Source organism: Polypterus senegalus, chromosome 13 (assembly GCF_016835505.1).
Source record: "Polypterus senegalus isolate Bchr_013 chromosome 13, ASM1683550v1, whole genome shotgun sequence".
Classification (NCBI taxonomy): domain Eukaryota; kingdom Metazoa; phylum Chordata; class Cladistia; order Polypteriformes; family Polypteridae; genus Polypterus; species Polypterus senegalus.
In genome coordinates, this window is record NC_053166.1 from 23,118,683 (window position 1) to 23,135,666 (window position 16,984).

Here is a 16,984-nt window from a genome sequence, read left to right on the forward strand (position 1 = left end):
AGAACAAAGGCAGAGGCCTGGCATTTTATTTTAGAATAATTCTAATAAATTATTGTCAAATTATAAAAACTTTAAGTAAATTTGACTTTTTTTCTGTTTCATGTAGTATAACACCTTGCAATTCCATTGCGTTATTGAGGGTGCATAGAATTAATCTGTTTAAACAAAATTAGTCAAAATGCTAGTATATAGGAAATTACAAAGAATATACTGTTATATAATGTTGTATCATCTGATGTTACTGAGTAGTTGTAATTCTGAATGACCTGTAAAGTATTCCTAAAAAAAAGAAATCGTCATTTAGGACTCCACAGACGGGGTTGTTATGTTATTTGCACCAGTATAGATTAAATTTTGTATTGTACATTCTGCTAAAGTTTAAGTGAGGATATAGTTCGAAAAGTTTACAGATATGACTCTTTCCAATTATGCTCACAGTTTTGAAATTAGAAATATAAATAATGTGTGTTTAGGTGAGCTTTTGTTAAACTTTTCATTTCTGTAAGCATGCCGCCATTTAATGAAGAACTTCCAGCAGTTTGAGTGGCAAATTATATCATTTGTCCTTAACAGAAAAGACGGGTATGGCACAAACTATCAAAACATTGAAAGTAATACATATTTTTAAATTAATTTCTGTTGTTCAATTTGCAATACAGTATATGGAATTCAGTTTGTGCCAAAATTAAACCAATAAAATGACAATTATGAAATGAATAATGTTATGGTAAAGTACAGCGATACATACAGTATACTGTATAGATTCTATTTCTGTGTTATTTATGGTTATTGGTACGCCACTTGCATACTCTTGCAAATACTTGCTGATCTTCTGTAGTACATATTAAAGTTTAAACAACTCCTAAGCTTAATATTACCTACTAGTTTTTCTAATACTTCATTTAAAAAATAGACAAAATCATTTAAAAGCTTTAGAGTGGGAAAGAGCAAATGAATCAATAGAAAGAAAAAATAATAGAATATCTCCCAAAGTAGCAAAACTGAGCTCCAAGTTTAGGAACTGGTTCAAGCACTGAGTATGTTGAAGACTAACAAAACCACAGGTCATGCTGAAAAATATGAAAAGTTGGTACGTATACTGCACCCATTCTTACCAGGATATAGTTCCCAATGAGCCTATAGCTACAGGAATGGTGTTGGGATTGTCACAGCTGGAACCATCAGGCCCAATCTAGCTAAACTAAGGTAACCATAAAATCTAGAATGTAACATTAAAGCATACAGGAGTTGTTTAGACTTGAATATGCACTGCAGATGAAACAGCAAGTATTTGAAGAGTATGCAAGAGGTATACGAATAGCCATAAATAACATAGGAACAGAATCTGTATGATCATGTATCTCTGTACTTTACTATAACATTATTAATTTCATAATTGCCATTAAATTGGTTTAATTTGGGCACAAATGGAATTCCATACATTACAAACTGAAGAATAGAAATTAGTTCCTAGTGTGTGCTTGGTGTGCAGGTGTGTGTGTCTGCCCTGCCCGGGTTTGTTTCCTGCCTTGCACCCTGTGTTGGCTGGGATTGGCTCCAGCAGACCCCCTTGACCCTGTAGTTAGGATATAGCGGGTTGGATAATGGATGGATGGATGGATGTAAAAATATGTATTACACAGCTACTCAAAACACGTCACGTTAACTGGAAGGTACTAAGTATAGTAGCTTACTGAAGTTACTTTAACTCTCCCATTGAGCTCCATAAATTGATTCATATGATTCGTTGAAAAGAGTCGCTCAAGCAGAACGAATCGTTCGCGAGTCGCCCATTACTATTTACTGGGCTACGTCTTATTGAATGGAAACGTGAACAATCTGACGGCAAAAGAAAAGAGACAAACGTGTAAAACGTGACGGAGTATGATGTCACTTGTCAGATATTCAGTATTTGAGCAAAAGGTAAATAACAGCTGTGTGATTTTTAAGGGTATTTCCTTCCTTGCATTCAACACTGCCAGGAGAGGGTGGATTCAATCCATGAAAAATTAGTTAAAAAAAAAAAAAAAGAAAAGCGAATGAAGAGATAAACTTTTTAATGAAATACCTAACTATCCTAATTAGATGTTAACTACTGAGCCTGTAACTTCTGTAGCCTACTGCAATTTATTAATTATTTAAATTGTCAAAGAAATCCTCAAATAATTTGAAACAGAAAAAGAGGATTTTACATCTGATATTGAATGAGTCTGTTTTTACAGACTCCTAATATATTTTAACAGGAATTATGATTACATTACTAAATTGTTGGTGACAGAGATTAATTCACTTTATCAATCAAATAAACCCTGCCTTCAACTCCCAACCGTTTGTTTCCTGACGTTAATTTTTGCAGAAGTAATGCAAATGTTTATTAAGGAAAGAGTGTACAAAGGTCAAAATTAGTTTGTGTGCTTTCAAGCGATTAGTTCACAGTTGAAACAATTCACCTCAAAACGTTGTAGAAATAAACAGGTTATTGTTAGTTCTTATTAGAGATCAATATATGTTATCGCCACCTTTAAATTTATAATACAGGCAATCGTGTAGAATTTTTTTTGCTTAGATTTCAACAATACATTGCTTTAGGTACCTAACAACACACCTTCTAAGGGTTTAAAACATTACAATGACATATCAAAAACAAGTTTTGATAATTTTATAATATAAGCAAATGCAAAAATACTACTATTTATAGAGGCAAGTTTTATTTTACTAAATGAAATAAAAACGCACATATAAAATAAAGTGAAGATAGTAAAAAAAAAAATTATTTTGGTACTTGTTTTCAGTAATGTTTATATTTGTGAAAAAGAGTGAATTTACATTTACAAATTTCATTTCATAAATTCTGTCGTATGCTGTAAAATGATGCAGTCAGACATAAGTAGCATTTTTACTATATTATTGTAATGGACATTCAGAATATTTTTAAACAGTAATCGGTTTAAGACGTGATTTTGCTATTGTTTTGTCAAATACCATCAAGTTGGATTGTAACCGTTCATCCTTGAATTTACTAGGGAATTACCTCTTTTAGACTCACAGTGTCGCTGTTGACTAATCAAACAGGGGAAATGAGGCTTGAATTCATTTAAAGCAGGCGGAGAACAAAGACAAGCACAGATATTTGTGTTTTGTCGAAATCGTTTTCATGACAGGATTTTCAGCTGAAAGATAAGTCATATTTGATTTTCTAAAGGCGCATTTAACTGTTTTTCTGGAGATGCTGAGGTTAGTGTTTTTTTTAATGCTGTGTAAATTAGGAAACATTTTTTGTTTGAAAATCCGGTATTCTGTTCCAGAGGAAATGGAGGAAGGGTCGGTAATTGGAAATATAGCTACCGATATCGGTCTAGATACTGTCAGTCTTTCTAAACGGGGGTTAGGGATTGCTTTGGGAAGTGGGAAAAATTATCTGGAAGTTGATAAAATTAACGGGTATTTTTTTATAAAGAAAAAAATCGACCGAGAAAATATTTGCGCATTTAAAGATGAATGTGTTCTTTCTCTGGAGGCTTTACTTCAAAACCCACTGCAGATGTTTAGCATTGAGGTAGAAATTCTGGACGTGAATGACAATGCCCCGAGATTTCCTTTCAGTGTGAGTTTTATAAACATTTCAGAATCCAAATTAAAAGATGAAAGTTTTTTGTTGGAGAAAGCCGTGGACCCTGATATGGGTAATAACTCAGTATGTAATTATAAACTGAGTAAAAATTTGTTTTTCGATATCAACGTGCAGTCTTGGAAAGATGGCTCCGTGTCCGCAGATTTATTAATTATGCAGACATTGGACAGAGAAAAACAAGTGGTGCACAATTTAATTCTAATAGCTTTGGATTGTGGAAAACCTGCGTTGTCTGGTTCGATTAATATTACGATTACTATACTTGATGAAAACGACAATGCTCCAAAATTTGAAAGACAGATTTACCAAGTAGAAGTTTCAGAAAATACATTAATAGGGACCACTTTTATTAAACTTAATGCGACGGATGCTGATGAAGGCGCCAACGCTGAGTTATTATATTCATTTAATCCCCATACCTCTGTGGAGGCACAAATGAAATTCCGTTTGAATTCGAAAACTGGTGAGCTCAGTGTTAATAAAATGCTGGACTTCGAAGAGTCCCGTCAATATGAATTATTTGTGCAAGCAAAAGATAACGGGCCAAATCCTTTGAGTGGCCGCTGCAAAGTAATTATAAAAGTTATTGACTGTAACGACAACCATCCAGAAATTATTCTTGCCTCATCGCAGAGTTCAGTATCTGAAGATGTACCCATAGGCACAGTCATTGCACTCTTTAGTGTCACAGATCTAGACTCTGGAAACAATGGCAAGGTAAACTGTTTAATATCAGACAATAATGAGTTTGAACTTCAGCAAACTATGGATAATGTTTATGCTTTGGTGACTGCGGAGTCTCTGGATCGTGAAAGACAATCTAGTTTTAATATCAATATCGTCGCGAAGGATGAAGGAACGCCTCCTCTTTCGAACAAAAAAACTATTTCTTTAAATCTTTTGGATGTAAATGACAATGCGCCATCATTTTCTCATTCGTCATATGAAATTCCCATTCCAGAAAATAACATCCCTGGCACATTGCTGTGTTCCATTACTGCAAAGGATCCTGATGCAAATCTGAATGGCGCTCTAAAATATTCCATACAAGAAAAAAACGACACCAATAACACATTCACGAAATATTTTTCCATCAATCGAGACAATGGAAACATTTACTCACTGCAGTCTTTCGACTATGAAAAACAGACATTTTACACTTTTGATTTGGTAGCTAAAGACTCTGGTACTCCTCAGCTAAGCAACAGCGTGACTGTCAAAATAATTGTTCTTGATGAAAACGATAACACACCGGTTATTGTTTCACCATGGCGATCTCATGGATCAATAGTTAGCGATACGATTCCTAGTTCGGCTGAAGAAGGATATTTAGTGACCAAAGTTATAGCAATTGATGACGACTCAGTTCAAAATTCACGAATTACTTACCAATTGCTTCAAGTTACGGACCACACATTATTTACATTAAACCAGTATACTGGGGAACTTCGAACCAGAAGACGCTTTGGTCTTCGAGACTCTTCTAAACAAAGACTTGTGATTCAAGCCATGGATAATGGCAATCCGTCACTTTCATCTACAGTTACAATCCTTATATCAAGATCTGATCCAGAAGTTGAAGGTCTTCTATCACTGAATGATGAACAACAGACGGATTATTTATCTTGGTTGAACTTGTATTTGATGATCGGCCTTGCGTCTGTTTCGTTTTTCTTTCTTTTAACTGTGGTGATCTGTGCTACAGTTAAATGTCGGCAAAAAACATCTGAAGAAAGTGAAAAATCGACACATCGTATTAGCTGCTACAGCCAAAGGGATTCAATGATTTCTGACCTGCCGGCACACTCGACTTTGTATTCGAGTGACGCTTACTGGCACAGCGTGCTTTTAGCGGAATCAAGAAAAGGCAAAATGCTGGTGAGGCAGTCAATGCCCAATGGAGCTGGCTTCATTGTGTCAAGTTTGGATAGGAATTCGGAGCAGGGAACAATAAGCGAATTAGCCGAAACACCGATTCAGGTAAGGCTGTAAAGGAATATGTATTATTATTATTATTATTATTATTATTATTATTATTATTATTATTTGAAACATTCCAAAAAGAAAAGTGCAAATAAATCATTTTTCATGTTTATGATAAAGATAATGTTTGAAATGTTATTTTTTTAATGGACATTTCTTAAATGGTGAAGGACCTTACTACAATGCATATATTTTTGGAAATAGTGCATGTATATTAACATACTTTGTTAAAATTTACAGTTTTCATTTGTAGAAGCATCATTCTTTTGCACATTTTGGTCAATTTTGTTATGGAATAGACATGGTGCTTTATTCCATTTTATATGTAAATAGAATGATGATATCAATTTGAGAATAGAGAATTGGAAAAGTAAAAACTGTTTAAATGAGAATAACCAAACTAACAGAAATAACACAACTTTGGTTACAGAGCTATCTTCACTAATGTAAAAAAAACAATAAATGATCCATTAGAATATATATAAATACATTTCATAATTTGTCACAGTGTACCTGAACATCTACTCATTCATCCATTTTCCAAACATTTGTCCTTATTATAGAATTGTGTAGAGCTTCAGCTGTTCTTTTTAGTTTGTTCATATAATTGCATTTTGAAGTTAAACTCTAAGTTGCCATAAGATCATTGAGAACTGTTGCTGTCTTGTTGACACAGGTTGCAATGTAGGAGACAAAATCAAGTAGATTCCTGTCAATGCAAGGTGAATCTCCCACACACTCTTGATAAATGATCAATTTATATCTGAAAATCAGACTGAATGCCTTTTCAGTTTAAAATGAAGCCAGACTGTAATCTACACATAAATGCTGTGCATACTACTTCCCCTTATATTCAATCAAGAGTGTGTTATGTCATTCTGTAAAAGATTGTGAAATGTAGCTTTTACAGGGAATTGCAATACTAACGCAATAAAGTGCTCTTTATTAAAATGCAATACAATTTTTTTTTAATACTGTATAGCCCAAAATCACACAAGATGTGTTTTAATTGGCTTTAACAGGCCCTGCCTTTTGACAGCCTCCCAGCCTTGACTCTCTAAGAAGACAATGAAAACTCCCCAAAAAAAAAAAAAAACACTTGTAGGGAAAAAAATGGAAGAAGCCTTAGGAAAGGCAATTCAAAGAGAGACCCCTTTCCAGGCAGGCTGTGCATGCACTGGGTGTCAAAAAAGGGGGTAAATACAATACAATACACAGAACAGAACACAAGTAATCCTCAGTAAAATATAATAGTGCAATAGAAATAGTACAAGTACAGAGCAGAATTCAACAGTAGATGATATTACATAATACAATCTGGATTTGTTCAGAGTCAAGCTGCCTCCTCCTATTGGTCATTCCGCAGCTGAGTTAGCGCTGGGCCAGCCAAATTAAATGAAAGTACTCCTCTACACTTTCCTGCACTTTTTCTGTCAGAGATGACTTTACCTTAGGCAGGCAAAAAAACTTGGCAGGTGGGCACTGGTACCAAGTGCCACATTTGAGTACTAAGAAGAGAAACAGAACAGGTGAGGGTTAGTAACACATTGTAACTATCATGTTACTTATGTTTTAGTGCTAATGACCAACAACAGAGATACAGTCTGTACAGCTAATCAGCAGCTCTAGTCAGGGTGTGCTAAACTGAAGTAGTAAGTCTTCAGCTGGGATTTGAAAGCTGAGACTGAAGGTGCATCTCTTATAGTAGCAGGCAGACCACTTCATAGTTTAGAGGCCCTGTAACTAAAAGCTCGACCTCTCACTGTTATTTTATTCATCCTTGGAATCATAAGCAGACCTGCATCTTGAGATCTTAATATGCGCTCACGATTGTAAGTCATGATAAGTTCAGACAAGTAAGTCGGACCTTGGCCATTTAATGCTTTATATGTTAAAAGGAGGATTTTGAAATCTTTCTTAAACTTAACCGGGAGCCAGTGTAAGGATGTACAAACTAGAGTTATGTGTTTGTATTTTCTTGTTCTTGTAAAAATTCTTGCAGCCTCATTTTTGATTAACTGGAGGCTGTATAAAGAACAGTTTGAACAGCCAGTGAACACCGCATTGCAGTAGTCAATATACTAGAAATAAATACATGAATTAATTTCTCAGAATCCTGTTTATTTAGAACAGCATTTCTCAACCTTTAAGTATTTGCGACCCGAGTTTTCAAAACAGTTTTAATCGTGCACCCCTAAGGTTTTTTTGAAAGGAGCCCACTAATACCAATTTGTTCTTTTTTAATTAATGATATATCATAGATGCATATTTTATTATACCTACTTAACTTTTATCGACATTTATCTAACTCTGTATTTATTTTTCTAGTATCAGAATGTAGTTTAAGTTAATTTGTTTTGGTTTCAATAGATGTATTTTTCATATTTTCGATTCTTGTTTTCTTTTTTTCACATCTTCACGCCCCCCTTTTTGTTACTTTGCGCCTCCCTAGGGGGGCCCGCCCCACAGTTTGAGAAGCACTGATTTAGAAAATACCTTAAATTCCAAACAATTTTAAGATGGAAGAAACATGATTTGGACAACTTCGTAAAGTGCACTTTAAATGACCTGCTAGAGTCAAAAGTAACTCCTAGATTGTGGACTGATTCAGTAAAATTAATGGTGATTCCAAACCTGCTTAATAATGACAAAATACTATTGCAATCAGTGTCGTTAATATTATTAGTATCTGGAAGTCATCTAAATTTATCTGCACTCTTGAAAATAAATATACTAAAGTGGTTCTTCACAGCAATGCCACAGTGAAATTGTTTTTGGTTCCCAAACAGTCATCTGTATGAAAGACCTAGAATCAACCTTTTATTTAGATTTATACCAACAATAGTAAGTGATTTATAAAATATCAGTGGAATCATGAGTTTGAAAAGTCTCTTACAACAATAGAATAAGTGCAGTTTGTTTCTGTATATCCTGATAAGTACACATTAAAGATTGATGTTTTTCCACATATTAGAAGCATTTTTAAAGGACAAAAAAACAGTTTTATATGCAAGAAAGTCTTCTCAGACTGAAATTCTTTTTTTGACAAGCAATAGTTCAATGAGGAACCATAAAAACCAGTAAAGTGCTATTTTAGAGCCAGTACTTTTAACAGTGTACATCATTCTCTCAGAATTACATTTGAAATTTTCTAACCTTTTTAATTCTGTTCATTTTTATATTTTCACTTCAGCTAATTTGCTAATGTTTATTTAATACCTTATTTCCAACCAAAGCTTATGCATAATTCTATATTTAAATTTTATTCAGATTAAAAATGAAATTGCAAAAAAAAAAAAAAAATAGTATCCCATGGGAAACTGATTTACTTTAAACAATGCTAAAAGTGTATAAATAAATGTAACCATTAAATTTCATGGTCTCCAAACCCAGAGGCCTCTGTATTTTTGGAGATCAAGGAAAACTTAAGAAGAATTAAAAAAAGAAACATCAGATTATGAAAACCTGAGGGTATTTGGGATGTGGTAAGAAATGAGAATATACACTCCACTGAGGCAGTGATTGGGCTGGAAGTTCAAGCACTGAAGTTGGAGGCCATGCTGTGCTACCATACTTTTCTGTTAAAGACTAAAGAGACAGAATTTCCTCAGCATGTTAAAGTAGGACATGGCTAATTGCAAATTGATATTTAGTTTTCATCCTTAATATGCTCTTTAGTGCATCTATTTCAGTGGCATTGTTAAGAAATGGCACTCCAATTGTGGTCTCACTTGCACTTTTCTGGAGTCTGAGCTTAACTTCCCTTGATTTATATTTAAAAAAAAAAATGTTTCTGTGCATAGATTTGCAATGTTTGGTCTAAGTAGATGAGTAAGACTCTTAATAGAGAAGCTTCCTATATGCCAGCATTTGTATTTAAAATGTATGATCCTTTTATTTGAATGTAGCAGTGTGTACTGTGACAGATTGGGGTCGCTACTGCTCCCTTGAACCCTTGTTCAAGATGCCAGACACCAGATAAAAGTCCAAAAATAGACTTTATTTATACTGCACAGTGCACAAAGCACCCTCATCTCCACAATACTCATTAAATACTCCAAAATACACAATAAACAATTCCTCCACTCCCAGATGCGTTGCCACCCTTCCACCCAGCTCAGCTCATCGTCTGGGAGCTCCCACAATCCTTTTATCCTCCCTGACCCGGAAGTGTTCCAATCCCCAGTCCATGTGATCGCCTATCACTTCCGGGTCAGATCAAAAGTCCTTTTCTTCACACCCCAGAAGCACGTCATTTCCTCTTGTCCATGTGACTCGGACGTACTTCCGGGGCGTAGGTTAAATAAACACTGTTCCTCCCTGCAGCACCTTCTAGCGGCCCCTGTGGTATCCAGCATGGCTGTAAAGGAAAACTCCAATGTCCATAATTCCCTGCTGGCATTCGGGGCACGTCCATGCTGCAGGGAGGGCTCCACCTGGTGGGCTGGTGGTATTGGCCGGCCATATTCCACAGTACTTTTACAAATGATTTCGTCAATGTGAATATTGTTCAGTTCTTCTTTATTAAGTACTATTTCATTTATGTTAGGTAGAATGCCCAGAGGGGACTGGGTGGTCCCATGGCCTGAAACCCCTGCAGATTTTATTTTTTTCTCCAGCCGTCTGGAGTTTTTTTTTTGTTTTTGTTTTTTCTGTCCACCCTGGCCATAGACCTTACTCTTTTTCTATGTTAACTAATGTTGTCTTATTTTAATTTCTTATTTTGTCTTTTATTTTTCTTTTCTTTATTATGTAAAGCACTTTGAGCTACTTTTTGTATGAAAATGTGCTATATAAATAAATGTAGTTGTTGTTCTTGCTTAATATTGATTATCTCTCCAAGTCATCAACAAAAGTATTTTTTTTGCACTGCACTGCAATTTGTTTAATAATATAAATTTAAACTTTGTTGGGTCTCTCTTGAAGTGATGTTACTGACATAGCCCACCACAGCATAGTGTCATCTGAGAGAATCACCGGACATGATTTAATCTTTGTGGTGCCTACCTGGCCACAATCCCATTTAAAACTGGAAGTTCAACAACATAAAATAGTGCTATAGAACATAAAGCAAAGTAATTGGATGTTCTTCGCATGTCTCGTAGGCAGTTATAGTGAGATCCATCTTTTTAAGTTGCTTGAGTGAAAAGTCAACCTCCACATCTTGGCTCCCCAGTTATATCGGCCTGCTCCTGGAAGGGGTGAGGCTGCAAACGACTGATGGGCCGATGCTAGGCGTCATCTCCTAGAGACCGCTAATGTGCTTTCAAGGTAACAAAAGACACAGCTATCAAAAACTCTCAACAACAGAAAAACACAGTGCTCATTACAGACATATAGATTCATTAAAGAAAGCCATTACCTTTATTAAAGGAGCACAGTCTCCTGAGAGAAAAAAATGTCTGCTCTTCCCTGTCTAATATGGTTCTTCTGCCTCACAATACAGTCTAGGCTGTCTTTGATGTGGACCCCCAAATGCTTGTAGCAATGCACCACCTTTACATCTAACGATTGAGCAGATGCTCTTCGCTCTGGAAAAAGTAATAACCATTTCCTTGGTTTGGTTGATGTTAAGTTGCAGAAAATTCTTACTGCACTAAGAAACTGATCTCAACATTTCTGCAAGTGACATGATCTGGTTGTATATTTATAGTCTAAGAGGTGTACTGGGTGAAGAGAAGAGGTGACAGGACTGTTCCTTGTGGGCTTCCGGTATTGTTCACATTTGTATCAGAAACACAGTCCTTGTGCCTCATAAACTGACAGACAGATTGTGTTTTATCCTGAACACCATAGGCTCGTCCACCTGCATATTTCTGGACTTACCCCTTAACAGGGATGGCTAGATGGTACTGAAGACACTGCAGGTGATGTCCTTACCACATATGGAGCATGATACTCCTATTAGTTCAATTCATCTCTAGTGTCTTTTCCAGCCAGAAACTTAATTGTATAAGGTATTTTGATACCAATTGCTTCTAGATTCAAAATGAATTTTTGGTTAATATTAAAAGCAGATGATTTTTGAATGTATTTTGCATTTCTTTCTCCATCTGTTCTGCTATTTAAATTGCCTTTTCAAAAGGAAAGTAATTTGTTTTGGAGGCTCTTCCTGTACAAAACTAAAGCTGTACTGAATGTTATTATCAGGTACATAATTCCAAATAACTTAATTTCTATAAGCCTATATAGGAGGGAGATGAGGCAATATTATTCCTTTGTATATCTTCTTGTGGACTTCATGGCGTCACATTTCCAGCTTTCCTGTCATCATGGTGATCTCCCAAGTCATTGCTTGATCAATTTAATAAAGGTCAAATGTTTTGTGCTTTCCGGCTCCACATAATTCAACTAGGATGTATGGCTTGGCAAGCTTTAAATGCACGTAGTCACTGAACCAGTTCTTAAGCACGGAGCTCACTTTTGCATCTCTCTAAGGCATTGTTTTCCTTGTAAGTAAGTAGAAATGTGCATGTCATTAGTTTTCTGTTTTCTTGATGAGGCTTTTAAATTTTAATTTTTTTTCTTTTTATTGCTGGAGTAGGAAGAATTTCCTTCTGTTTGGATTAGAGTTGATTGTGTGTTTTTCAGGTCTTTCTCTCTCTACCCTTTATGCGCCTTTTATCATTTCATTTCCAACTTCTCGTATTCCTCTTTTTTAATTTTCATGTAGTTTGATTAAGTCTTTTTAATAATGTCTCTAAACATTTACATAGGCTATTTTAAATTTTCATCTAGCTACTTTTGGAAATATATTTCTTATTTATTTGTGTCTGAATTTCCCTGGTGATACAATTTACTTTTGTCGTCCATCCATCCATTATCCAACCCGCTATATTCTAATTACAGGGTCAAGGGTGTCTGCTGGAGCCAATCCGAGCCAACACAGGGCGCAAGGCAGGAAACAAACCCCGAGCAGAGCGCCAGCCCACCGCAGACTTTTGTTGTACAAATATTTTATTTTAGTCTTTCTAAATTTTGTAGATGTCTTCTAATTCTCAAAATGATGCAAAAAAGCTGTCAGTGAAGGCTTTTAAAAATGTCATTCAGAGAAACAAAGATTTAAGTACAGGTTTATTATGTAACAATTTGGTAACCAAGACATTATTACAGTTTTATTTAGAAGCTATAGGTCAGCAAAAGTTCTACATACAAAGTAAATGTTCACTTTACAGAAATAGTTCAAAATCAGTTTCAGGAAGTTTGGAAAAAATGTAATGGAAATTAAAAAAAAGAACCAGCCTTAACCTTATTCTGTGGTTGATTGCTATTAGAAAGCCCTGTAACTGACCTGTGTGAGTAAAAGTGTGATTGTTCGTTCATCCACCTATTTTACAAGCCTAGTTCTGCACTGGGTAAAATCCAAATTTTGGACATGGCGCTAGTTTGTTCTGCGGTGGGCTGGCGCCTTGCCCAGGGTTTGTTTCCTGCCTTGTGCCCTGTGTTGGCTGGGATTGGCTCCAGCAGACCCCCGTGACCCTGTAGTTAGGATATAGCGGGTTGGATAATGGATGGATGGATGCTAGCTTGATGCATAATATCCTAACACAAACTCCTGTACTCAAATAACGGAGAAATAATAATGAATCTAATATAAAAAATTTTGGGAAGATGCTGAAAATCCTAATACCATGAAACACCCCCACTGATGAACAGGGCAATGCCCAGCTTGATTTTAGGAGATCTTAGCAGTTCCTACCTCTGTGGCAAGTTACCATCTTTGATGCTTTATTATAGTTTACTTTTGTCCAACATTTTCTCTTTGAACAACTCCACATTTGATCATTTGACCCTAATTAACCATAATCATAATTAGTTGGTCTAGTTTAATAAAACACAATTACTTTACAGTTAAAATAATTCAGCTCATATTCCCAAACAACATGTTGTTATGTTGTTAGTCTATGTAAACTTATGCATGCAATCAACAGTTTTAGAGTTGCAATAAAGGGAAACATACAGCACATTGTTGAGTACAGATTAGCACAGTATACTATAATAATACAATTCATCAAATATAATCTGATCAAAGTCGAGCTGTGTGAATTAATTTGAAGACATGATATTAATAGATACACTTCATTTATTAACTTTAAGAAATGAAAAGTGAAAAATAAACTGGAGACTCCCAAACCAGATTTACCTTAATGTTATTAATTGCATAAGAAAATATATCCCATGTGAAAGTATCAGCCTATATTTAAAAATGTCAATTGTAATTTGTTCAAAGATGCCTCTGTGTGTCCAACGATACAATCAAATACAAGTGATGTTTCCACGCTATTACTTCTGGACTAAGAATATACTTCTAACATATTTAAATAAAGTTGTCAGTATTAATATTTAGGTAAAAACCACGAAAAAACAGTAAATCTAGGTATATATCATTTTTATTTCTTTATTTAATTTTTTTGGGTTGGGAAAGTATATCTTATTTAGCCTCACAGTGTCGCTGTTGACTAATGCTAAAAGGAAAATATGCTTTTGAAGCATAGCAGAACAAAGGCATAGCTATTTTCTCCAAATGCTCTGAAAAGGATATTCAGGGGAGAGATCATCCATATTTGATATTTTATACATATATTTATTTGAACTTATGGAGATGCAGAGGTTAGTAAATCTTTTTTTCATTTTCTGTAAAGCAGCGAGCATATTTTGCTTAAAAGTCCATTATTCTGTTCCCGAAGAAATGCAAAAAGGAACAATAATTGGAAATATAGCTTCAGATATTGGCGTAGACACCAGTAATCTATATAAACGGAGGCTACGTATTGCTTTGGGGAGTGGAAAGAATTATCTGGATGTTAACAAAATAAACGGGCATTTATTTATTAAGGAAAAAATCGACCGAGAAAATATTTGCGCCTTTAAAGACGACTGCGTTCTTAATCTGGAGGCCTTACTTGAAAATCCACTACAGATGTTTAGCGTTGAGGTAGAAATCTTGGATGTTAACGACAATGCCCCGAGATTTCCTTTTAGCGAAAGTCGAATTAACATTTCAGAATCGAAGCTAAAAGATGAAAGGTTTTTGTTGGTGAAGGCCGTGGACCCTGATGTTGGCAATAACTCAGTGTGTAATTATAAACTCAGCGAAAATGTGTATTTTGAAATCAGCGTGAGAACTTGGAAAGACAGCTCTGTTTCTGCTGATTTACTAATCAAGGAGGCACTGGACAGAGAACAGCAAGCGGTGCACAATTTAATTCTAACGGCTATAGATTGTGGGTTACCCTCATTATCTGGCGCGATTAATATCACGGTTACTATACTTGATGAAAACGATAATGCTCCAAAATTTGAAAGACAGATTTATGAAGTAGAGGTTTCAGAAAATACGTTAATAGGAACTAGTTTTATTACACTGATCGCGAAAGACGCTGATGAAGGCTCAAATGCCGAGTTATTATATTCATTTAATCCTCACACCTCTGAAGAGGCACAAATGAAATTTCGTCTGAATTCGAGGACTGGTGAGCTCAGTGTTAATGAAATACTGGATTTCGAACAATCTTCTCAATATGAGTTATTTGTACAAGCAAAAGATAACGGGCCAAATCCTATGACTGGACACTGCAATGTAATAATAAAAATCATTGACAGCAATGACTATCAGCCTGAAATCATTATTGCCTCATCGCAGAGTTCAGTATCTGAAGATGTACCCATAGGAACAGTCATTGCTCTCTTTAGTGTCACAGATTTGGACTCTGGCAACAATGGGAAAGTAAAATCTCATATATCAAATAATGATGAGTTTAAACTTCAGCAAACCATGGATAATGTTTTTGCTTTGGTGACTGCGAACATTTTGGATAGAGAAAGAACATCTAGCTTTAATATCACTATTATCGTCAAGGATGAAGGAACACCTCCTCTCTCAAACAATAAAACACTTTTTTTAAATCTGTTGGATGTAAATGACAACGCACCATCGTTTTCACGTTCTTCATACGAAATTCTAATTCCAGAAAACAACATCCCTGGCACTTTGCTGTGTTCCATTACTGCAACAGATCCTGACGCAAATCTAAACGGAGCCCTGAAATATTCCATACAAGAAAAATATGAATTCAATAACACCTTCAGGAACTATTTTTCCATCAATCGGGACAACGGAAATATTTACTCATTGCAGTCTTTCGACTATGAAAAACAGACATTTTATACGTTTGATTTGGTAGCTAAAGACTCTGGCACTCCTCAGCTAAGCAACAGCGTGACGGTGAAGATAACTGTTCTTGATGAAAACGATAACACACCGGTTATTGTTTCACCCTGGCGCCCTCATGGATCAATAGTTAGCGATACGATTCCAAGTTCGGCTGAAGAAGGATATTTAATAACCAAAGTTATAGCCATTGATGACGACTCGGTTCAGAATTCACGAATTACATACCACTTGCTTCAGGTTACTGACCAGACATTGTTTACATTAAACCAGTATACTGGGGAACTTCGAACCAGAAGACGCTTTGGTCTTCGAGACTCTTCCAAACAAAGACTTGTGATTCAAGCCCGGGACAATGGCAATCCTTCATTGTCATCGACAGTCACAGTCCTAATATCCAGATTTGACCCAGAGGTTGAAGATGTTCTGACACTAAATGACGAGGAAGGGACGGATTTTTTATCATCTTTAAACGTATATTTGATGATCGGTCTCGGTTCTGTTTCACTCCTGTTACTTTTAACTTTATTCACTTGCATTGCACTTAAATGCCATCATAATCCATCCGAGGACAGCACAAAGTCGACAAATCGGATTAGTTGCTACAGCCAAAGGGATTCGATGATTTCTGAACTACCGGCACACTCGACTTTATATTCGAGCGACGCATACTGGCACAGTGTGCTTTTAGCGGAATCAAGAAAAGGAAAAATGCTGGTGAGGCGGTCAATGCCGAATGGAACTGGCTTCATTGTGTCAAGTTTGGAGAGGAATTCGGAGCAGGGAACGATAAGCGAATTAGCTGACACACCGATTCAGGTAAGGCTGTAACAGAAACATTTAATATATTGATTTTTTTGATCAACGTTTAATCAAGTTTAATAATTAAAAGGAAATTACCTTGGACAAATGATTAAACATATACTTTTAACGTTTTTGATAAAGATTTCCTAAAGGTATTATTACATATTTATGTCATTCTAATGACTGCATGTTTATCCACGAATTATATTCATGCCAAATATTATAAATGGAACATTTCCATTATACACTTAGATCAATTTAATTGTAAAAGAGACAACACATTTTAATCTATTATTAAAAAAATATGAATATTAATGTGAGCATTTAGACTGATTAAGACTGTCCACGGTGAAGTATAATCACACTAAGATCATATGTAATAATGATAGGTGCAG

At 35.5% G+C, this 16,984-nt stretch overlaps 2 protein-coding genes across 2 annotated transcripts; both read left to right on the top strand.

Moving 5' to 3' along the window:
* The first annotated feature begins 3,310 nt into the window (after positions 1-3,310).
* LOC120543285 (protocadherin-10-like) lies at positions 3,311-5,623 on the top strand. Its single transcript, XM_039776320.1, has one exon. It carries the CDS (start codon positions 3,311-3,313, stop codon positions 5,621-5,623), a length of 2,313 nt encoding a protein of 770 aa, XP_039632254.1.
* An 8,680-nt stretch (positions 5,624-14,303) lies between these two features.
* On the top strand, positions 14,304-16,616 carry LOC120543286 (protocadherin-10-like). Its single transcript, XM_039776321.1, has one exon. It carries the CDS (start codon positions 14,304-14,306, stop codon positions 16,614-16,616), a length of 2,313 nt encoding a protein of 770 aa, XP_039632255.1.
* The last annotated feature ends 368 nt before the right edge of the window (positions 16,617-16,984 follow it).